Below are 24749 nucleotides of genomic sequence, written 5' to 3'. Positions count from 1 at the left end.
CGTTAGAATTCTGCGTTTGCTGGGGCGGATGAGATCATGTCCATCGTAACCTTCCACTCTTGTGAATAGTGGATGGCCCTCCTCATAATATCGATGCACTTACTTTGTTGCCATGTATTGGAGATTTAGTAGAGAAAAAGCAGCTTCTGAAAGGCAAGGAGTAACTTACACGCCAAACTTGGATCATAAAAAATGCGACCATTTGTTTATTCAAGTAATGCTCAAGCAATGATTTCATCTTTAGAGGGTCTTTTCTTTAGAGATTCTTTCCCAGTTATACGAAGATATGCACCTTCTTTTTTATTTTTATATACATATTTGTACTCAATTTTCTGATGGTTCATTTTCATGCTCGCTTCTGGCTGATGAAATATGCACCAACTTATTAAAGCTCGATCCTACAATCTAACGAGCAACAGCTTGAGTCAGCAAAAAATCACAAAGCAAGATAGCTTTTCTATAAATGACTATATGGACCCTGCTATTATGTCGTCCAAGATGGTTCAAGTTAACAAAGATCCAAGTTTCTGAAAAAGAACAAAGTTGCAAAAAGTTAAGTTTACCACCAACTAGATCAGGAAGGGTATGGAACCCAGACCCACTTCTGAATTTCCGGAAGATCCTTTCCTTTCAGTATGATCTATATCCAGGTCTCAAGTATGCATAATATTGATCATACATCCATCCTTAAGGAGGGCGTTTGATTACTGCAGACCATATATCTGAGAACGTGGTCTTACCGAAGGGCCCTACCTTAGATCTATGGTTCTAAGAAACTCTATATTTCAAAACCATGGATTTAAGATTCCGAATATCTCAAGCCAAAGAGATGCTGGGGAGGAGAGGATTGGGGTTTCACTTGAGAGCTATGGATTTTTAAAAGCAGGAATTAGATATTTATGATGTAACCTATGCTTCTTCCAGATAAAGGATTTCAGATCCTTGTTTAAGTTCCTAGTCTCTTTGGTTCTTATATATGAAGCAATGACACAACCAAATGTGTGTGTGTGTGTGTGGCTTTTCTGCAATTATTTCCATTTTTAATGTATTCCAATCACTCTCATGAAAAAGAATGGCAGAATATGATAACATTATTCTTTATGGAAATTAAAAGCGTGCTAGTTTCACATCAAACATAAATAATGAGGTTGTTGGAAGTGTCTATCCACTTGACTTGATGACCAAAAGCACAGGTAAGTCAGTCTGTCTGCTTGCGCAGATTTTATGAGAAGCTGTCCTAAAACGGTGATGTTAACTCTGTAAGTTGTGGATTTCTGTTTCCCCAATGAAGCTCAATGGCGCCAACAAACAAAAAATAGGTCCATTTCATCCATCCGCTTAATTTGGATCTTGTGAATATTATTTTAGAGGGAGCCTCCACCTATTAACTCCATGCAAGAATCAATCGCTGCCCCAGTCGTCAGAATCGTTGAGTAGTCAGGATCTAATCCCCCCGTTTTCAAAGCTTGCGTTTTCTACATGACGCAAAACTATTCATTATTTAGAAGCCATGTATAGCGTTAACAGAAAGCAATTCTCTTCATAAGTTAACCATATCTAAGCTTTTCTTTTGTTGAGAAAGCACAAAGAAGGTGTCCCAAGAATGCATGCAATCCACTCTGCCGACATCTTAAGAACGTTTTCTTCTTTGACTAATGCTACCAAAAGTGGGAGTGATGATAGTCGACGTCGATTCCCCATGGAAAACTCGTCTTCTCATCTTCATTTTCCTGTGAACCCAGATTGGAATAACATAGTTGCTGTAAACCTTTCTGTGGGGTTTGGCGATCACACTCTCTGTAATTCGATCAAACGGCCCATCAAGCATCGGGTGAAGGAATAAAGAATAAAGAAGTAGCAAAGGTGAAGTTCATCCTTATCGCCTTCGTCCAGGGAGATGCCCTGGGGGGCCACTGGAACACGTGCCCTGAAGGGCCCAATGGCTGCATAATTTCAGGCCATAGCTGGGACCCCTCCGGCCAGGCAGACTGTGCAACAGTAGAGAACTTCAGGCCTCGCTGTCCCCAACTCTCCAAAAATTAAAAGAAAAGCTGGTGCCCTCTGCCACGTGTTTGTAACGGAGCAGGGTAGGAAGAAGGAGGGTCTCAGTTTCGTAGCACCACCGGGTGACTCGTATCAATTCCCAACCCCACATCTGGGCCTCTATTTATTGAGGCCACCCCCGTCCCCTTTGCCTCATCAAGAAGCCTCCGTCGCTCTCGCAAATGGCTTCCCTAGTGAAGATTGTCGTCTTCATCAGTTTCGTTCAGTTGTGCCTCGGAGGGAGGAGCCTTGCTGCTCTTGTACAGCAAACCCCTCTGGTTCTGAGCTACCACAGGGGTGTTCTGCTTCAAGGCAACCTCCCCATAAGCTTTCTCTGGTATGGTCAGTTCACAGCCCTTCAGAGGTCCATCATTGGTGATTTCCTTATCTCCCTCAACCAACAGAATCAAGAGAAGAGCCCTTCTGTTTCTTCTTGGTGGAAGCTCACAGAAGGGTACTTGGCCAAGGCAGGCAGGCCTGGTACCACTAGGGTTTGGCTTGGGAAGCAGGTGTTGGATGAGAAGTACTCATTGGGGAAGGTTCTCAAGAGGGCCCAAATCAGAGAGCTAGCTGCCAAAGCGGCCATACCCGGTGGCGTCACTCTTGTTCTCACATCGAAGGATGTTGCAGTGGAGGGCTTCTGCATGAGCAGCTGTGGCCTTCATAGCTCTGCTCCTATTCTTGGTCACAGAGGAGGAAAGGCGCAGCGATTTGCTTACATCTGGGTGGGCAACTCGGAGACCCAATGCCCAGGACAGTGCGCTTGGCCATTCCACCAGCCTATCTACGGGCCTCAGTCCCCACCTTTAGTGGCACCAAATGGTGATGTGGGCGTCGATGGTATGGTCATTAACATTGCTAGCATGTTGGCTGGAACGGTGACGAATCCTTATGGGAATGGCTTCTTCCAGGGCCCTGCTACCGCCCCTCTTGAAGCTGCTTCAGCATGTCCAGGTATATATGGTAAGAACGCATACCCAGGCTATGCAGGGGACTTACTGGTGGATTCTACAACGGGTGCGAGCTATAATGCTAATGGGGCCAATGGCCGTCGGTTTCTGCTGCCTGCACTTTGGGACCCTAAGACCTTTGCTTGTTCCACTCTTGGATGAACTCTTAAGGACTTTGAATATGAAGATCAGAAGGAAGGAAAAATGCAGAATGTGTTTACAGCAAAATAGACGCAACAGAGGTTGCTGCACAGAGAAGTATGTATGTATGTAAATAGTAAATGCCACTGCTATATCTACCTTCCTAGTTGTTTGGCTCTTGTTTAGAACTGGAAATCTTGAACTGGGTGAAGAAAGAAGAAAACCTGCAGGTTCTGTACATAGAATAAGCATCAGAGTCTTCTGTAATGGAACTTGTGTGAGTGCCAATACTATGTCCCGTTCTCTGTCGTTCTGTGCTGCTGGAAAGTTGCTCGGATAAATTTGAAAACAGAAGATGATGACCCATCACCCAACTTCTGTTATGAGCAGCTCCCTGAATTGTGTTAATCGACCCTGAGTTGCCTTTTGTGGAATTCGGATTATGGAGGGAGGGGAGGACCCTTGGCTAATGCATAGAAAATGAAACGATTTGCTGCGTTAAGACTGCCGACCTTATTCCCGCAGGGCTTATAAAATTGTAAGACTTCATTTGCTGAAGCTGATGATGCATATTTCTATGTTATTGTTTTCCTCCCACGGAAAATCCATGAAGCAATAGCTGAGTGGAATAATCCTGAAATGGCCAACAGCGAAAGTGACAATATTCAGCATACTTCTATAAGACATCGTCACGTGAACCTTGGGTTTTGATCTTTTTTTGTGTTGTTTCCAGAGGCTTGTCAAGATGGGGCTTGACATTTTCCCTATCCATCGACAACCGACTCTCTTGAAAGGTCTGCGTCTGAGTCAGGCATTTGGTGCCTTGTTATTGTCAGGAAGGGTTACTCTTCCAATCGGCTCGCTTCGGCGACGATCTCAGACACTCCTTTCTTAAAAATCAAGCTATATTGCGAGCATGTTGGTTTTCTAAATCAAAATCAAGGACATCGCTCTTATAATTTCAAGCGTGGTCCAAGATGACGACTCCCTTGACAGAGTTGTTTTCAAAGGTGTGGCTTGCAGGCTTAGGATTGCAATACTTGGAGGCCACCCTTAGGTTGAGGAATTTAAAGTTGGTAAAATGTAGTTGGACCATAGTTTACCTGCTTAAGCCAATGTTTTCGTTAGGCCATGAACAGATTCAATAGGAGCCTGTGGAAATGTGGGCTTTTAACTTTTATTTGGCCAGAAGGAAAACGTCCTGCTCTTAAGACTTGCAGAAAAGTGTTAGCTTAAAAGTACTTTAATTGTTTTAAATTAAGACAGGTAAGCTTGGATATTGTTAATACTCGAAATTATTACAGATACAGCTGTGATATTTAGACCCCGATCTTTTCTAAATCATAGCTTCAAACTCCGAATCAGGTAAATGGAAGTCTCAGTGGCTAAGACAGAGGTTTGAGTGGAGGAAAAAAATTATCCTAAAATGCCGTATGAATAGCTGAACTCATGAAAATTTTCGTATCTTTTTATAAACTTGTCAAAATTGGCCTTTGTGTTAAAACTTTATTGTGATTTGTCAAAACTGGCTTTTGGCAAAACTTTATTTTGATTTCACTTAAATGTATCTAAAATAGAATTTTGTGCTTGACACCTGCTTTTGGGCTGTCAGCCATACAGCGTACAAGAGAAAATCGATGGCCAAATATGAAAAAAAGAAAAAAACCTCCCAGCCTTCGCTAGTTTTTGTTGTGCGATTCACATCACCGATGTGGTGCACCTTCAAATCCAACCTCGGCATTGAAAATGATTTTTGAGTCGACAAAACTCAGCTAATGTATACATGTTGTCCGTGTCATAGTCACGAAAGACATTCTTATGTTTGTTTTAAATAAGCGAGGTTTTTCTCCAATACAATAGGATAAGCTTATTGGTAAAATTTTAAAAGTGTTATAAAAGCTTAAAATATAAAATAAGTGAAATACTAATAACACAAACATAAAAAAATAACTAAATAAATAAGCAAAAAATCAAAATATAAAAACAAGTAGTTTGACATTTAAAAACGTGAAAAACATGTTTTTTTTTTTTCGTTTTAGTGTTTTTTTTAAAGACACCGGCATGTTTTTAACTTTTAAACGACTGACTTGTTTATCGCGTTATACATTTTCTATTCTTTTCATTCACCTAAACAGTGTCAGCATTCAGTTGAGCCTAATTTGGTGATCGATGCATGAAATGAAAGAATGAAGAGTGTATAGTCTTCAAGTTGAAGGCTAGTTCGGGGCCAAATATCGAAAGAGTGTGGTCTTTGGTGAAAAGCTTGTTGGTGATAAGGAAAAAATCTAATAGGAATCCAAACTATTTTTAATTTCTAAACTCTTAACAAAAAAACTGTTGGTCTTAGTAAGATCTAATTAATAAGCAATTACTATCGAGACAATGAAATCGATGCAAAAGAAGATAAACGACTATAACCACTTATTTGAACCATGCTTCGGCCAGTTAGTAAGCAAGCTCAATTGAAGAACGGTAAATTGCCCAACGCTAAAAAAAAAAAAACATTATTGCTTCGCACCACACTTGAATATCAGAAACTGAATCGGGCACCAACAACAGATGTGGATCCGAAGTTTGCATGCTTCAATTGGGTACAATCATATATAGTGAAAGGTTCAGTTCTTAAGATGGTAGCTGCATTTCCACGAATTGTTGGGTCGTAGGTCACCGACGGAAGGGGCCAAGCCAACGAGTCAAGTCAGCTGAATCCGGTCGTAGCACCAAACGGGCTAGCTATCCTTCTAGATGCGTGTAATAATCCCAAGATGGTCCGCTCTACAACCCACCTCCCTTCCCTAGCCCCTAACCTGTGTTAAGGCGACCATTTAATAAGCTGTCCATGATCACGTAATCAAACAATCAATTATAATTGCTTTATTCATCGTACTACTCCACATCTCGATTAGATGTTCATTCTTTTCGTTCTATATAAGCGATTATTAGTACTCACTTGACTCAGCCCCATGTAATACTGCTTCGAGTTCGCGCTACTCTTCACGCACGCCAAGGACTCGAAGCCGTGACATGAGCAATGGAAATGGGCCTACCCTTTGTCCGTAATTTCAAGCAACTTTTTTGTTATATGCGTCTCCACCTACTACCGATCAAATATCAGATAAAAAAACACAAGAATGATAATCAATTAGTATCTCTTTTTGACAACAACACTTTCTTAGATCTTTTTACTCAAAAAAGCATAATGGAAAATTCAAAATGGAGGCCCTAGAAAAAGATGCTTCCTTCCTTCTCTACCAATTTCCAGAGCGGAAACTGCACTAACCCCAACCTAATTCTCTGCTGCCATCGTGAATCGACACCTGTGCTAATAGTCCCGGTCTTCCGGCTGAAGGCACTGGCTCATAAATGCCGACGCCGGGGGTCTGGTAATGGTACTGCTGCATGGCGTACGTAGGCAACTGCCCCATAAATGCGAGGACTAATGGGTATCAATAATGCGGTAGCCCAAACAAAAATGGCTGCCACTGCATGGCTTGCGTAGGAAATCAATCGGCCCATACCGTAAATGCGATGGCTAAATCACCATTAGTAGCTAAGAGGCTGAGGATCGATTTTCTAGGTGTAGGGTCTAATATTAATCAAACTATTGTATTACACTCAAACTATTATATTACACTAATATATTATTAAAATCGTGCTTAAGTTTTAAGCTATTTATATAAAATATGCTATACTTTAAAATTCCCAAATGCCAATTTGAGTTTTTTTCAATTAATTTTTTCTGCATTGAGAAGAAGAACCTGTCTTCAGCTTGTACTAGAGTCAAGATAATGATCCTCAAAGGCTCACCATCTTCGCTAAGTTTGATTAGCCACGGTGTTATTCTTACGAGTAACCAACCCTTCACTCTCTTATGCACGAAGAAATTAGAACACTGAGGCAAAAAGGCCATTGTTCATTTACTTATACTAAATTTTCCCTTAGGTGGGCGTCTGTCCGCTCAAGGAAGTGGGAACGCTGGTCAATGCATGGGGAGGCACCGCCAACCGAGGGCCTTCCTCTCATCTGCAGCCTTCTCCCCGACTAGGCACCGGACCCATGCCACGCCCATGTCCCTCCCACTTTGTCTCTTTCACCCTCCCGTGATTCATATTCGCCAAGCAACCAGCGTAAACTGGCAATCTCCATTAACCCCTGTTTCCCGTAACCTTTCCTGCACTTACATTCCCTATTTAAACCCCTTTATCATGGTCTTCATAATCATTCATCAGTCTACTGCACACTTGTGAAGTAAGGTCTTTAATTCGCAACCCTTAGAATTCTTCTGAGCTCACACCCCTCGTAGTAATCGGTTTAGACAGAGAGAATGGCCTTTCATGTGAACATGCTTTTACTGATCAGCTTGTTTCTGATAAATATAAAAGGCAAGAATAATCCGAAATCATGGAAGAAAGATCATGCGATAAACTTGATGATGCACATGATCAGCTAAGAAAAGAAAGAGATGAGAATAAAAGTAAAGGACAAGAACCTTTACCATTATAGTCTGTAACAGATCCACCAATTGTGGATCTTAAATGTAATTCTCATTGACAAGTTATTTAATGGGACCACTCTCTAACGATGATATCGAAGAAAGTTAGAGAGTGAGAGAGTTCTCCTGGACGTAGGTCATTCAAGACCGAACCACGTTCAATTTATCTTTGTTTCTTTCACAAAACTCTGTTTTTATCATGGTATCAGAGCCAAACTGCGTATTCTCGAATGCAGTTTAAACTAAAGGAAACACAGAACAGAGTGCCGTCCGCCAGAACCCGGCCACCATTTTGGCCGGCGTTGTCAGCTCCTGCGTCGGTAGAGGTCGAGCAAGGGCTTGTTAGAATCGTCTACATTTGAGATTCTCCCTGCCAAATTTCAGAATTTTTGGAGTAGCTGTTGAGGAGCTACGAATTTTTGAAGGACTGCATGTCGCTGAAAAGTCGCAGAACAGAGTGTTGTCTGCCAGAACCTGGCCACAATTTTGGCCAGCGTTGTCAGCTCCGGTGATGGTAGAGGTCGAGCAAGGGCTTGTTAGAATCGTCACATCTGAGGATTCTCCCTACAAAATTTCAGAATTTTTGGAGTAGCTGTTGAGGAGCTACGAATTTTTGAAGGACCGCCTATCGCTGGAAAGTTGCAGAACAGAGTGCTGCCAGAACCCGACCACGATTTTGGCCGGCGTTGTCAGCTCCGGCGACGGTAGAGGTCGAGCAAGGGCTTGTTAGAATCATCTACATCTGAGGATTCTCCCTGCAAAATTTCATAATTTTTGGAGTAGCTGTTGAGGAGCTACGAATTTTTGAAGGACCGCCTATCGCTGGAAAGTTGCAGAACAGAGTGCTGCCAGAACCCGGCCACGATTTTGGATGGCGTTGTCAGCTCCGGCGATGGTTGAGGTCGAGCAAGAGCTCATTAGAATCGTCTACATCTAAGGATTCTCCCTACAAAATTTCAGAATTTTTGGCATAGCAGTTGAGGAGCTACTAATTTTTGAAGGACCGCCTATCGCTGAAAAGTTTCCTGCGACTGCTGAAGAACTTAATGGCTGGTTCGTCGTCCTCTTCCGTTCAATGGAATGCCTTTTCCAGTCTCGTCTCGGTCAATTTGGATCACAACAACTATCTAATGTGGCCTTCATAGATTGAAAGCGTGATGCGCAGTCAAAGTTTATATAGGTATGTTATTGGAACTATTTTTGCTCCTCCTGAATTTCTTGATGATGCAAAGACCAAGCCTAATCCTACATATGAAGACTGGGAACATAATGATCAATTGGCCTTGAGCTGGATCAAAGCGACAACCTCTGAATCTATTTTACCGCAATTGATTAGTTATACTAATGCTAGAGATGCATGGTTCATGTTAGAGCAGAAATATGCATCTCAATCTAACTTGCGGATCATCCAACTAAAACGTGAATTACAAAATGTCAAGAAAGGGGACAAATCTATGGATGAGTATCTCAATCATGTTAAATTTTCGAATGATTCATTGGCTGCTGTTGGGAATCATGTTGCTGAGCCTGATCTTGTTTTGTTTACGTTAAATGGACTATCAAGTGATTATGAAGCATTTATCACCTCTGTTACTACAACCAAGAATCTGCCAAGTTTTTTTGAGATTTATGATCTCTTAATAGCCCAAGAACAACGCCTTGGTATGTTTTCTTCTCTTACTCATGTCCAAGTTGAAGCCAATACCTCATTTTTATGGCTCAACGAGGACGTGGGATAGGCAGGTTTGGTGGCCAGGTTAACAATCCAAGAGGCTGTGGACGGAATGGTGGTCATGGCAGTGGTAGAGTTAACTCAATGCAAAGAGTCACCTGTCAATATTGTGGTAGAAAGAATCACACTGGTGCTTTGACATTCCAAAAGCCTTCATGGCTATGATGCCTGCCAACAACAATGATGATAACAAAGGAAGTTCGTCTACTCTATGTGATGCAAATGCTGATTGGTACCCCGTCACAGGTGCAACGCATTATGTCACTAACTCAGACCACCAGTTGCAAGGTAAAACTCACTACTTGGGCACTGATTGTGTTATAGTTGGCAACATAAATAAGATGCCTATTAAAAGTATTGGCAACATCAAATTACCAACTCAGTTTTTGCCTCATGTTATCTTAAAAGATATTCTTCACTTGCCTCAAGTTCAGAAAAACCTTCTATCTATTGCTAAATTGACTAAGGACAATAAATGCAAAGTCGAGTTTTATGCTGATGGGTGTGTTGTTAAGCATGTGCAGACGGGCAAAATGCTGATCAAGGGGACAAGTGAACCAGGATTATACCGGTGGCCATCAAAGAATAAAAATACTTGTTTTGGAACAAGCAAAGGCGATAATGGAACAAAGAAATTATTTAGTGTTTCTAAGTTGTCTAGTTCTTCTCTTGATTTATGGCATTTTAGATTGGGTCATGTTAATTTTCAGACTTTGAATAAATTACAGAATAGTGAACTTATTGATTCCACTGATTCACATCATTTGAATTGTTGCTCTATTTGTGTTCTTGGTAAAATGTCCAGATTGCCCTTCACTAAAGCTGAATTTCTTGCCTCAAAACCTCTTGAATTGCTTCACGCAGATGTATGGGGACCAGCTCCATGTCTATCAAGAGATGCATACAGATATTACTTATTGATTGTGGATGATTTTTCTCGTTTTTCTTGGACATTTCCTCTATTGAAGAAATCAGACACATTTGCTTGCTTTCAAGCCTTTCAAAAACACGTTGAGAGACAACTTGATCACAAAATCAAAATTTTTCACAATGACTCAGGAGGAGAATTTATGAGCAGAGAATTTTCTAGTTATCTTGAAAATCAAGGGATTCGTCGATAGCTTGCATGCCCCTACACATCCCAACAAAATGGGATAGTTGAAAGAAAACATCGACATCTAGTAGAAATGGGTCTATGCATGCTTATTTATGCCTCTATGCTAAGCCGATTTTGGTATGATGCCTTCCAAATGACAATTCATATTATTAATCGGATGCCCGGCAGTGAATTTCAAAATAGAACTCCTTATGAAATGATTTTTGGAAAAAGTTCCAAGTATGACTACATGAAGATTTTTTGCTGCACTGTTTATACTCATATGGGACCACAGCGGAAAAACAAGTTATCTCCTAAGGCTCAATCATGTGTTTTTCTTGGATATGGTACTTGCCACAAATGAGATATTTGTTACAATCTTGTCACCGACAAGATTATTATCTCTAGGCATGTGTTTTTTGATGCATCTTCCTTCATGTACTCTGGGTGTCGTGCGCCTCTCACCGTGGATGAAATTTCTACATGGATTAGTGTTAGACAAAACTTGTCCAATCATGATCTAGACCCAACCATTAACAAAAACAAACTTGAACATGTTCTTCTCCCTGGGCCTTCATATAATCCAACTCTTTATCAGCTTGCTCAACCAAATTCTGCCAATGAATCCGTCAATCAGTCAAATGAAACACCCACACTGCTTGAGAATGAATCTATACCTACAACCTCTCAGCCATCAACCCATTCACAACCTCCTCATGATCTGCCTTCAACCCATACTCAGCCTTCTCTTAGATCTCATCCTATGGTGACTCAGTCTCAAGATGGAACACGTCGACCCAAGGTCTATCTTACTAAGACCTCATCAGATGAAGCTGAACCCACATGCTTGGATGAGGCTCAAAAAGATCATAAATGGATGCAAGCCATGAAAGAGGAGATTGATGTGCTTCATAGAAATAAAACTTGGGAACTAGTTTCATTTGATTCAAACCAAAATATAATTGACTGCAAGGGGATCTACAAGATCAAAAGGCATACTGATGGAACCATAGCTAGATACAAAGCGCGTCTTGTTGCTAAGGGGTATAACCAACGAAAAGGAATTGACTACTTCGACACATTCAGTCCAGTAATTAAACCCACCACTATCAGGCTTGTCCTTACTATTGCTCACAGTCATGGCTGGCATATTCATTAGTTGAACGTAAATAATGCTTTCTTGCATGGTACACTGAAGGAAGAAGTATATATGAGTCAACCGCTAGGGTTTGAAAATATGCATCGTCCACATCATGTTTGTAAACTTGGAAAAGCATTGTATGGACTCAAGAAAACTCCTCGTGCATGGTTTGATAGTTTAAAATGTTACCTGGAGGCAAATGGATTTGTCTAATCCAAGTCAGATTCTTCACTTTTCATACGAGCAAAGGTTGCTTCCATTATATATCTACTGATATATGTAGATGATCTCATACTTACAGGCAGCTCTAAACAGGAAGTACAGTCCTTTATATGTGACATCAGCAGTCAATTTTTCATTAAGGATTTGGGTGCTCTTCATTTCTTTCTTGGCATTGAAGTGACTTATAGACATTGCACTTTACTTCTTAGTCAACAGAAATATATCTCAGATATTCTTCACCGGGCTAACATGGAACGTGCTGAATCTGTAGTAACCCTAGCTACACCTAATGTAAATTTATCCAAGCATGAAGGACAGATTTTAGCAAATGGCAGCTTATATCGGAGTATTGTAGGAGCCCTACAATATGCTACACTTACTCGTCCAGACATTGCCTTCGCTGTTAATAAAGCATGTCAATTCATGCATCCTCCCACTAAACCATGTCAAACGCATTCTGAGATATCTACAATGAAGCATTTCTCATGGCATCGTGTTCCAAAAATCTTCAGATTGGACACTAGAAGCCTACTCATATTCAGATTGGGCTGGCTGCCCGGATGATAGAAGGTCAACAAATGAATACGTTACTGACTTAGGAGGCAACATTATATCATGAGAATCAAATAAACAACATACAGTTGCGAGGTCCAATACCGAAGCAGAATATAAGGCCATGGCAGGAGTTGTTTCTGAATTAATATGGTTAAAGTTGCTTCTTAAAGACTCACATGTTCCTCACAAAAGCATTCCAGTTTTAAGATGTGACAATTTAGGGGCAACCTATCTCGCAGCTAACCCCAGTTTCCATGCTCGTACCAAACACATTGAAATAGATTTTCACTTCGTTAAAGAGAAGGTCGCAAATCAAGAAATACATGTGGCATTTGTTAAGTCTGAAGAACAAATAGCTGATATCTTGACTAAAGCATTGCCAGGACCTAGATTTCACTATCTCAAGAACAAGCTTCACCTTATTGATACCAGGATCAGCTTGTGGGGGCGTGATAAATATAAAAGGCAAGAAGAATCGAAAATCATGGAAAGAAGATCATGCGATAAACTTGATGATGCACATGATCAGCTAAGAAAAGAAAGAGATGAGAATATAAGTAAAGGACAAGATCCTTTACCATTATCGTCTGTAACAGATCCACCAATTGTGGATCCTAAGTGTAACTCTCATTGACAAGTTATTTAATGGAACCACTCTCTAACGATGGTTTCGAAGAAAGTTAGAGAGCGAGAGAGTTCTCGTGGACGTAGGTCATTCAAGACCGAACCACGTTAAATTTATCTTTGTTTCTTTCACAAATACTCTGTTTTTATCAGTTTCAGGTGTGTCTCTGGGAAACTGGCACCTTTAGCAGACCAATCCCTTTTGTTTCTTACATGCCACAATGGCCTTCTTCTTCAAGGAGATCAAACTATTTTAGTTGTCTGGTATGGCAGCGCTCTATTATTATAGATTTTCTGAGCTCTCTTGATGATCATTACCAATGGAAAATCGTCTCCCCATCCGTTTCTCAATGGTGGGACATCACCAAGGAGTATATGTCCACAGCTGCTAAGCTCGGCTGCAGGATGGCCATTATGAAACAGGCCTTCGATGAAGGCTGCTCAATGGGGAAGTCCCTCAAGAGAACCCAAATCAAAGAATTAGCTGCGAAGGCTACTGCTGTTGCTGCTGGTGGTGGCATCTTATTAGTTGTCACTGCTAAAGACGTTACTATGAAAGGGTTCTGCATGAGCACTTGTGGGTTCTATGATTCTGCTCCTTTGAACCCAAATCAAAGATTTGTCACATCTGGGTGGGCAACTTTGAGAGCCAGTGCTCAGGGCAGTGTGCCTGGCCTTTCCACCAGCCTTTTTATGGGCCTCAAACTCCACCACTGGTAGATCCAAACGATGAAGTGGGTGTTGATGGTATGATCATCAATATTGCTGGTATGATGGCTGGGGCAGTGACCAACCCCTTTGGGAATGGTTACTTTCAAGAGGCCCAATCTGTAGATCTAGAAGCAGTTTTTGCCAGCCCTGGAGTTTACAGAAAGGGAGCTTATCCTGGCTATGCTGGAGAGCTGTTGCTAGACGCTGATACTAGCACTAGCTACAATGCATATGGTGTGAATTGCCGCAAGTATTTTCTGCCCGCCATGTGGAATCCCCAAACCTCTTCGCGTTTCACTCTCTCTTGATTCTTGAATCTCATGTGGTTTGCGATATGTATTGCCTCCTGTACAGATAGAATTTCATGCAGTACTTGTGTAGTTTCATGCTTGTTGCTCTTGTTTCTTCGCTTGAACTTGGTTTTTTTTTTTTTGCCTATCTAAATTACTAAGATGAACTCATATGAAGACGTTCAAGTCATATGGGAGAGAATTAATAATGAATTTGCAGTGTTGTTAAAACCAAGACATTGGGTCGGCCTACATGAATGTTGACAGGTACATATGACTAGTTTTGGTGAAGAAATCATAAAGACAAGATGAAAAAGAAGTCAAACAGAAAACCCCAGTGTATGTCACTATCTCCAATTGGTCTTCCAACTGAAAACAGAAACCTCCTTGGCAGTACAATTGAAGTCCCAAGTAAAGGAAAGAGGAGACTTCTTTTATCTCTCGTGTGCTTTAATGGCACACTGCTTTTACAATGAGCACAGGTGGGCTTTATATACAAAATGAAAGAATATTCTTAAGAGGATATTTTCTGTTATATCAAATAAACGTTGTTCTGCTCCACCACGAGTTCCAGCATGCGTAGCCACTTTCGATCTTTCACGCAAGGCCTGATACCTGAAATATTTCAAAATAAATCTACAATTGTATTATGTATTTTGATTTTCTGTGTAGTGTATTTCAGCTGAGTTAATATCTCCTCTCAAACTGGACTGGGTGTTGTAGCTGAGTCCAAGTTTGATCTTTAGATAAAGAAATCGAGCTCGTCCCAATGGTTTTGTGAAGATATCTGCCACCTGTTCTGTTGAAGAGATATATCTAGTTTCAAGAGATTTGGATGCAACTCTTTCTCTGATATAATGGTAGTCCAATTCGATGTGTTTGGACTTACTATGCATTACTGGGTTAATGGTCATGTGTAATGCAAACATATTATCACAGTACAATATTGGTGTCATGGATAGACTCACCCCAATATCGCGCAATATATAACTGATCCAAGTTAACTCTGCTGTTGTAGAGGCTAATGCACGGTACTCTGCTTCTGTGCTTGAACGAGCTACCGTTGGCTGTTTTTTAGCAGACCATGAGATGCAGTTTAGCCCAAGATAAATGCCATATCCAGTTGTTGAACGTTGGGTGATTGGACACCCAGCCCAATCAACTAGACTGGGTGTTGTAGCTAAGTCCAAGTTTGTTCTTTAGATAAAGAAATCGAGCTCATCCCAATGGTTTTGTGAAGATATCTGCCACCTGTTCTGCTAAAGGGATATATCTAGTTTCAATGGATTTGGATGCAACTCTTTCTCTCATATAATGGTAGTCCAATTCAATGTGTTTGGACCTACTATGCATTACTGGCTTAATGGTCATGTGTAATGCATACATACTATCATAGTACAATATTGGTGTCATGGATAGACTCACCTCAATATCGCGTAGTATATAATTGATCCAAGTTATCTCTACTGTTGTAGAGGCTAATGCACGGTACTCTGCTTCTGTGCTTGAACGAGTTACCGTCAGCTGTTTTTTAGCAGACCATGAGATGCAGCTTGGCCCAAGTTAAATGTCATATCTAGTTGTTGAACGTCGGGTGATTGGACACCCAGCCCAATCAGCATCAGAATACCCTTGAAAAGCATGCAATCAGTTGGTTGTATCCTTAATCCATCTTCTATAGTGGCTTTCACATACCTAGAATTTTCTTAACTAATTGAAAGTGGAATTGAGATGGCGACTGCATGTATTGTGACACAAAATTGACACTGTCTACCAAGTCTGGGCGCCTTGGAAACATGGACTTGGCTTATTGCAATGAAGAATTTCTGCCATAGGTGTGCTGCTAGGCTTACAATCACTCAAGTTTGCATGCTGAAGAATTTCCTTGGCATATCTTGTTTGACTTAACAAAAAAACATTTTTTTCTTGCTGCACTTGTATGCCTAGGAAGTGTTGGACTTCTCCTAGATCTTTCAAAGCAAAGGCAGAACTAATATCTGAAATAAAATTTTTCATGGTAACTTGTCTATCACCAGTAATCAAAATATCATCAACGTATAAAAGCAGCCATATAGTTCCATGCTCGCCTTTGTAAATGAATAGTGACGAGTCTGCTGGACTGCAGAAAAATTCATAATTTATCAAAAAATTGCCAAATTTGTCAAACCACATTCTTGTAGATTGAGGCAGCCCATATAAAGCCTTCTTTAGTCTACAAACATGGTTAGGCTTAGTTGGGTCCCTAAACCCTGGTGGCTGATCCATGTACATAGGTTCATCTAGATCGCCATGGAGGAAAACATTTTTAATGTCAATTTGATTTATTCTCCATTTTCTTGACAAGGCAACAATAAATATAATTCTGTTTGTAGTTGGTTTAATGATTGGCGAAAATGTTTCAATGAAGTCCACCCTTGGTATTTGGCTATAGCCCTTTGCCACCAGCCTCGCCTTCAACCTGTCCAAGCTTCCATCCACTTTAACTTTGGCTTTGAAAACCTACTTGCATCCAATGATGTCTTTTGCATGTTTTCTAGGTACCAAATCCCGTGTTTCAGTGGTTTTGAGAGCGTCAATCTTTTCCTTCATGGCAGCTGCCCAACCCATATGTGATAATGCTTCTTTGACAGAATCTGGCTCTTTAGGAAGTAATGTGCATGACAGTAGATACCGTGGGTTTGGCTTAACTATTCCATGCATCGAACGTGTCTCAATTTGCTGGATGCGAGTTGGTGTTATGCCTACTTCAGGCGATGTAGTTTCTATTCGCTCATTTGCAGATGCATCTGTCTCATGTGATTGGCTGTCTTCTTGCTCACTAGTGCTCAAACTTCTGATGTGGGAGCTTGGAGTACTTTGGTTCTGTTCATCACCGATAACTTCCTCTGCACCATGCAACTTAGCTGTTTCACTTTTTGACAAAATAGACATGGGTTTTTGTTCTTGTGCCTTGGTGCCTAAGTATTTCTTTATTTCTTGATCTTCAGGAAACCAAGCATCATACTGAATTTTAACATTTTCATCCTTCGCGTCCACCACACTGTTGCATGGGAAGCTGTGTTCATCAAATATGCAATGTCTGGAGATGTAAACTCGTCTTGATTTAAGGTGAAAACATATGTAACCTTTATGCAATGTGCTATAACCCAAAAATATACAAGGTAATGACCTTGGTTCCAGCTTATGATTGGTATAATATCTCAAGTATGGGTAGCATAAGCACCCGAAAGTTCTCATGTAATCATACTCAGGCCTTACACTAAACAACTTCTCATAAGGCGATTTCAAATTTAAGAGTGTTGTAGGAATTATGTTATAAACCCAAATAGCAGTATTAAATGCATCCAGTCAATACTTTGGGAGTAAATTAGCATCAAATATCATCGCTAGACCCAGCTCAGTAACAATTCGATGTCTTCTTTCAGCCTGGCCATTCTGCTGTGGTGTGTATGAACAAGACATTATATGACAAATTCCATTCTCATCAAAATTTTGTTTCTTTCTATTATTATCAAATTATGTTCCACCGTTTGAATGAAAGATTTTGAACATTTTATTAAACTGATTTGCAATAAACTTTTCAAAACAAGACACAAATTCTGATTTCTCTCTTAGAGAAAAAATCTAGCAATATTTTATGGAATCATCTACAAAAACTATGTAATATCTCATCCCTTGTACTGAAACTATTGGTGGTGGCCCCCATAGATCACAGTAGAGCATATCAAAAGGTTGTGTGTTTTGTTTATCTGCAGTAAGGAATGCTAAACGAGAGGATTTTGCCATAGAACATCCAACACATATATTTTTCTCTTTAACATTCAAACTACATATTTGTTTTTCTCTGTTCATAAATCGCAAAACACGATAGTTAACGTGAGCTAGCCTTCTATGCCATATCTCTAAACTGACTACGTTTTGATGGTTTGAAAAACATGCCTCCTTTATTCCTGCTTCAAGCACGTAAAAATCACCTTGACGACGTCCTTCAGCTATCACTCGCTTTGTTTCCCTGTTCTTAATTTAGAAACGAACATGTGAAAAACAGAGATCCACTGGTATGTCTCTTGTTAGTTGACTTATTGAAATCAAATTTCTTCTAATTTGAGGAACGACTAAAACATTCTTTAACTCTAATCCTTTTTGGTTAGAGCCAATTTTTGCCTCTCCAATATGTGTAATCTTGAGAGAGTGTCCATTTCCCACTATAACTCTTTCTGTATCTCTATATTTGGATGTGTTCAGAAGCATACATGAGTATGATGCTATGTGTGAAGTCGCTCCCAAGTTTGGAAACCATGCGTGATCTTGGTTACCATCTATAGTTATTGCTGCTAATGCTTTTGCAGCTTCTTTTGCCTTATATGCATTATCAGATCTGTGCCAGCATCTAAGAGCAGAGTGATTCAGTTTAAAACAAATCTGACATACCATACCTTTTTCTCTGTTCCCTGTGGCTTTTCCTTTGGCATTTGTAAATTTTTGTTGAGTTGCTGGAGTCTTGGCAACACTTCCTTGATTATCTTGTTGTCCACAGTTATATGGATAAAACCCCTGCCTTGAGAAGAGAAGTATTGTCATCCTCTTCCTCCACATGTACCATAGAACGTATAAAATGCAGATTGATGCTGGATTTCTCATTCATATTGATTGAGTGACTTCAACGTTTCATGGCTTTGTAGCAGTGGTATAACATCCTTATAAGTAGGAATTAGAGGCTTTAGCATTGACGTCACAAACGACTCATACTCAGGCCCCAATCCATTCAGAAGAAGGAAGAGCTTTGTATGGTCATTCACTTGTCTTCCAATGGCCTACAATTCATCCCAAGTATTTTTGAAAATCCTTATGTAATCAGCCATGGTCGTACTCTTCTTTTCGTGTGTCTGCAATTTTTGTAGCAGACAACATTATCTTTCTTGATAATCCAAAGCATATGCCTCTTCGAGTGCCCTCCATACTTGTTCGGATGTTTCCAGACCAATGAAAAGCCCTAGGACCTCTTCAGATAAGGTGCCTGTGATCCATCCACGCTGGAGTCAGTCCGACTTCTTCCATTGCAAGTAGTCTGGGTTAATCTCTCGCTTGTCTCCATTGATAACGTACTCATGAGGAACAGCGATTTCACCATTGATGAATCATTGCAAATCTTGACTCTCATTCAAACCAAGGACTTGGGTCTTCCAGAGAAGGAAATTTGTTTGGGAGAGTTTTATAGACACAGTGTGGACGGGTAGGAGAACTTTCGGTTTGCTACTACTGGGACATTGGAAGAAGGCATGGATGCCGCTCTCTCTAGCTCTGATACTATAAAGGAAAGAGGCGACTTCTTTTATCTCTTGTGTGCTTTAATTCCACACTGCTTTTACAATGAGCACAATTGTGCTTTATATACAAAATGAAAGAATATTCTTAAGAGGATATTTTCTGTTATAACAAATAAACGTTACTATGCTCCACCACGAGTTTCAGCATGCGTAGCCACTTTTGATCTTTCACACAAGGCCTGATACCTGAAATATTTCAGAATACATCTATAATTGTATTATGTATTCTGATTTTCTGTGAAGTGTATTTCAGCCGAGTTAATACCAAGTAACAAGATTAGTCAATAATACTAGAAAAAAGCACTAAGCCGTTCTTTCTTCTCAATTGGTGATTACGTCGATTTCACTTGTTGGGGCTTTCGTTATTTTTCTTCCTTTTCCGTGTATGAAGCGCCGGTTCTCGTGACCCATCATTTATAAATCATGCTGCGTGAGTCGTGCAAATCTCACTCAATTGAAAATTCGTGTGAAATTTTGTCATCGTTTAATTTTCAATATGGATCAGATACCTGAGTTTAAGAGTTCGTAACAAGAAAGTAGCTTCAGGCACATCTGGAGAAATGTTTCTGCTTTACTGGGACTAAACCTAGCTTTTGCCTCTTGTTCCGTCTTCACAGCCTGGGACACTGGCTAGCAAAGTTAGGCTTGCGTCCGAAAATTGAGAGAAATTGAAGAGAAGAAGAAAGGGTAATCGTTCTTGTGACGAGGTGGATCCCCTCCCATCAAGGCCGTCGATGCTTTTCATCGGGCGGCAGAGTCCTTTCACTCGCTCATGCTGTGGGAGGCGGAGGACTGGAGGAATCCGGCGTCCCTTCTTTTAAGTTGTTCAAGGCTAGCAAAAGAATTTCTTCTCCGTCGCACTACAATCAAATTTCTGGTAAAACAAAAAAATCGATCAAATTCACTTAGATTCAGATGACGGCAATTATGATTTTTTAGAATTTTATCTTGCTGTTTGTTTTTGGTGCCAATATACCTAGGAATGTCGATCGATCAGATTCTATCCATATATTTGATTATTGGATATTGACATATTTGAATTTGAATGTGGGTTCAAATGCGAATGGAAAAACATCTATAATATATTTCAATTTGATCGACCAAAATTCTCGACTTTTAAATATATAACCAGATCCTAATCCATAAGTGAATTCAAACCTCATTATGACCAACTTTCAAAATATATGACTAGTGAATATAGAAAGCTAGAACTCGTCGACCATATTGATGCTTATAATTATTTGATCGGGTATTTACTTAAAATTAAGTTTAAATTTCGATCGGTTTCCATCCCCAGAATGTGAATGTCATCCGATCTTTTAATTGGGTTATCTTTTTTTTTCTATAAGTAACTTTTCTTTTTGAAACAGTTCAATCAAACATCTGATCTGAATGAGAATCATCGACATCCCCTAAAGACACCTGCAAAAAAAGTCAGATCGTGCAACAAATATATATGTATCACCAATGTGAAAACTCAGAAAATCTTGTACTTGTCAAGTATAATCCAAATCATCAAGTAGTGAGGAGAGGTGCATGGGTTTGACCCGATTGCCTGTGTACTAAAAACGGCAGAGAGTGTTTGATAAGTGATATCAATTTCAAATCCTCAATCAATGGAGCACTTCACCCTAAAAGCCTGACTTCCAACCACAAAATAGACGTAATTGATGACAATGAAACTTTGACTAATACCTGCACGGAAATGCTTTCATTAGAATCTGTCCAATTAGTCTATTTGTTGTCAATTAACATATGCATCCACATTGTGAAAGCAGTAATATTTCTTGGGAAGCCCATAGTTTTGAAGCATGCTCTTCTAATACCGGCCCGCGAATGTACCCTGTTCATTCTTTTCTGTTGAAGCGGTAAGCTGGCAAGAATGGTGCATATTCGCCAGGCTTTTACCAGTTTGTACTTATTTGTTGGACATCTTAGATTCTTAATTTATTATTATGAACTATGTTGATAATTAACTAAATACACTCTTCTTAGCATGGTCTTGAGACGTAAATACCATGTTCTTTGTTCAGTATTATGTATCTTGATACTTAAAAGATGAATTATGGCAGGTGGACAACAATTTGTTTCCGCTGGCTGTTAATTAATTACCTCTGATTTACTTGGCTTCTAGATCCTCAGGATCATAGATCCGTAGATTTAAGATCACACCCTCCCCGTTCTTATTCGGAACTTCTGCTGGTGTTAATGAGTAGAATGACAATACTGAACTAAATACATCCAATTGATTTTCTATGATCTTAAGAAAGGGGGAAAAGGAAAAGAACTTCATTTAGTCGTAAATGGAATGTGGCAGAGGGGATCATGTAATATGCACGTCGCTATGTTGCTGTTTTGGTTCTAGAATCCAAATTGGTATCTTTAGTCTGGCATTTGCTATTTCAGCAGAAGTAAGGCGTTTTTTCTTAAAAGTTCTGAATCCTGTAATACCTGTAGATATTTTTGGCAGATTAATCACTGTAGCAGAAGTTGCTGCACCAACTTACCCTTCCCCGCATTTCACAGCTTCAATCTCTGAGAGTATCGAACTCGTGATACTTTTGGCCTCTGCAATATTGACAGAATCACAGCTAATTTTGCCGGTATTTGGCCAATACACACTCTCTCCTATTAGCCTTTTATCAAATGATATAGGAATCAATACTGTCCCTCTCAAGCATGGGATATTGTTGGTTCTGAATTGGCAAATCGGCCTTAAACGGCTGGCTCGGTCACCGTCGACCAATTACTGCAAAAACAACAATACTTTACTTTTTAACTATATTCAGTTAAAAAAGGATGATACAGGCAAGCAGACTGTAGATGCAGGTTGGTGCTATACATCTTTTTTTAGTTAAAACTTTTCACTCCTTATACCGTGCAATATTGATAAACAATGCCGGTTGCAGTAAGCTCCATGTCTTATATTAGAGTTACTTTCTGTTCTTAATATTATTGGATGACATGGATATGGTGCATGCTGCAATTATTTGGTTCTTGTACGCTTTTGAGGGCTGAGCTGTTAAAGAGTACTTTTTGTTCATGCTTTCTTTCTGCTGTCCATTTGTTTGATGTAGATTTTCTGACGGGGTTGGGAGAAAAGTTTGAGGAAATATTCAGGAATGCTTTCTCATTTTAAATATATGTGGAAGTTTCTGCGAGAGCGCTTGCCAAAGCTATCCAATACAGTTCCATACATGTGAGATATTCAAAACCAAATCAGAAGCAGCTAGCAGAAAACCACACAAGCCTCATTTTGGGTCCAACCCATTTAAAAGTCAGGTGTCTCAGGCTCAGATAACTGTAAAACTTAGGCAACTGTGGAACCGATGCTTCACTCTGCTCCTCATTTTGCAGCGGTGGTGGCTTTGACCAAGGTACTCATCTCATCAATAATCAATCATTTCTAGAAGGCTGAAGTTAAGCCTGAACCAAGTTTACCAGTGCCGTTCTTCCATACTGAAAATTATCCTTGTCGAATTGACTACTCAAGGTGATGCCAAAAGCAGAAGATTGGACGCAGGACACCCACGCACTCTTTTTCACCAAAAGTCGTTCTGCCCGATTGTTTGCAGTCAAAGCAGGCCTCACAGACGCGGTCCATATAGAGAATTACTTGAGATTGCTCTTCAAATTACCGGTGGGCTTCAGTTCTTCGTAAATAAAGATGTATTCTCCATGCCAAATAGATTCTGTTCAAAGAATGATTCATTTAATCGAACCAGCCATAACATATCTATCTCCAACTTTCATTTTCTGCAAAAGCAAGTTTTAACGGTTGAAGCAAAGAAAAAAAACAAAAGATGACAGAAACCTGGCTGGATTTTTGCTGAAAGGGGATATTAGAATGTGCAGTGAACAGTAGCGCTCAACTGATGATCGAAGCAACAATTAAAGGTTAGCAAATGAGACAAATCGAACTCTCCTATCTAGAATGGTTCTATCATTTGCTATACGTTAGACGGTTGCCCTCCACAGAAACGCTAGTTCTGCTTTTCAGGTTGCCAACCGATTCAACCTATCATGCTCCATCTTTTCCCCTGTGCTTTAATGCCAAATATGTAATATGCAATGATTGAAATGAGTTTCACTTCATCATTCTCTTCCATTGATAGGCAGAATCGAGGTCTCATTAAATGTGAGTAGTTATTGCTTGGTGGGAAGCAATCAAAGCCCAACCTCCAAAGAAGAATATAACATCATACCCGGAAGATAACACCTTTGCTCCTTGTAAAGAGCAACCCAAATTCTTTAATGGCTTTGAATTTTAAATGGAGAATTCTTATGGTACAATCTGAAAAGTCCCTGCAGTAATTGAATTTTTGCCTTCTGGGAAACCAGCATCGCTTGCAACGCCTATGCAGCCTTCTCAACCTGCCGAAGTAAATGCTCCCCGTTTCATTTCATTCTGGTTTTCAGTGACGTCCAACAGTTTTGCGTCTGGTCCCTTCTATCTTTTTGCCCTTTTTGCCTTACTCAACGTGCTGGGCCCGGCGTAGGAGAGATGGCCGGATAACTGGGCCGGCGTAGAAGAGGTGGCCGGATACCCTCGTTGATACCTTCAGTACAGGTACATTCTGCAGCTGGTCCCTGCATACAGTCATAAAAACAATGACAATTTTATGATATACACTTAGTTTTTTTGGTTAAATTTTTATGACAGGTAAAAATTTTCCCAAAAAAATGCCATGCAAGCACCAATGTTTTCTTCTTACAATTGTCAGATAAGGGCTTGTAGCTGTGGTTTGTCCACGTAATTAGTATGAGTTGAAAATTCTTCAAGTACTAAAATTATCTTCACTTTTTATTCTTATCAAAAGGCTAGATTTCTTAGATCAAGTGTTACAGTCCACGGTTAACAACTCCCTGTCCCGAAAAGTGGCCGGAAGGCCTTTCCACTCTTTGTGACAGTCAACATGCCTTCCATGAAACCGCCTACCCAACAAACTATGATTTGCTTTTGGGGTTCTATAAAGTGTTGCAGTCATTAATTTGATGATTCATAACGTTTTGGCAGGGTATCAAGATTTCAACATCCATAGCTGTGGGCTTGCCTCAAATTCAATGTAAATGTTGGTTCCGATTGGATTGAAGCCAGTCATTGGTTTTTATTTAAGATAATCAACGAATGTTTTAAAATTTTAATAAAATAGAAAATGGTTAAAGTTTCAAGTCCAGTACAGGCGGAGCTAGTCTGATATTGACGACACTAAACACACCCTTTTTCCTTGGGCAACAAACTCAGCACCGCAACGTTCAAAATTAAACGAAAATATTATGACAGGACATTTCATCCCAAAGCCCTCAATATAAATTGAAAAAAGTTTTATCAGGTTACGGAATATGGAGTAAAAGTGGAGCACCTCTCGAGAAATTGCTCACATAATGGAGGAACGCCAATATCCAAATAAAAATGAAGCAATAA

General features: G+C 40.0%; 1 protein-coding gene and 1 pseudogene across 1 annotated transcript; both read left to right on the top strand.

Annotated features, from left to right (window-relative positions):
• The first annotated feature begins 2185 nt into the window (after positions 1 to 2185).
• LOC116259716 (protein PHOSPHATE-INDUCED 1-like) lies at positions 2186 to 3842 on the top strand. The gene has a single exon (XM_031637628.2). It carries the CDS (start codon positions 2226 to 2228, stop codon positions 3153 to 3155), a length of 930 nt encoding a protein of 309 aa, XP_031493488.1. The 5' UTR covers positions 2186 to 2225; the 3' UTR covers positions 3156 to 3842.
• Positions 3843 to 12493: 8651 nt separating this feature from the next.
• Positions 12494 to 14015, top strand: LOC116259544 (protein PHOSPHATE-INDUCED 1-like; annotated as a pseudogene).
• The last annotated feature ends 10734 nt before the right edge of the window (positions 14016 to 24749 follow it).

This window comes from Nymphaea colorata, chromosome 8 (assembly GCF_008831285.2).
Source record: "Nymphaea colorata isolate Beijing-Zhang1983 chromosome 8, ASM883128v2, whole genome shotgun sequence".
NCBI lineage: Eukaryota > Viridiplantae > Streptophyta > Magnoliopsida > Nymphaeales > Nymphaeaceae > Nymphaea > Nymphaea colorata.
Note: the sequence above shows the minus strand (reverse complement) of the source record. Positions and strands in the feature narration are given on the sequence as shown.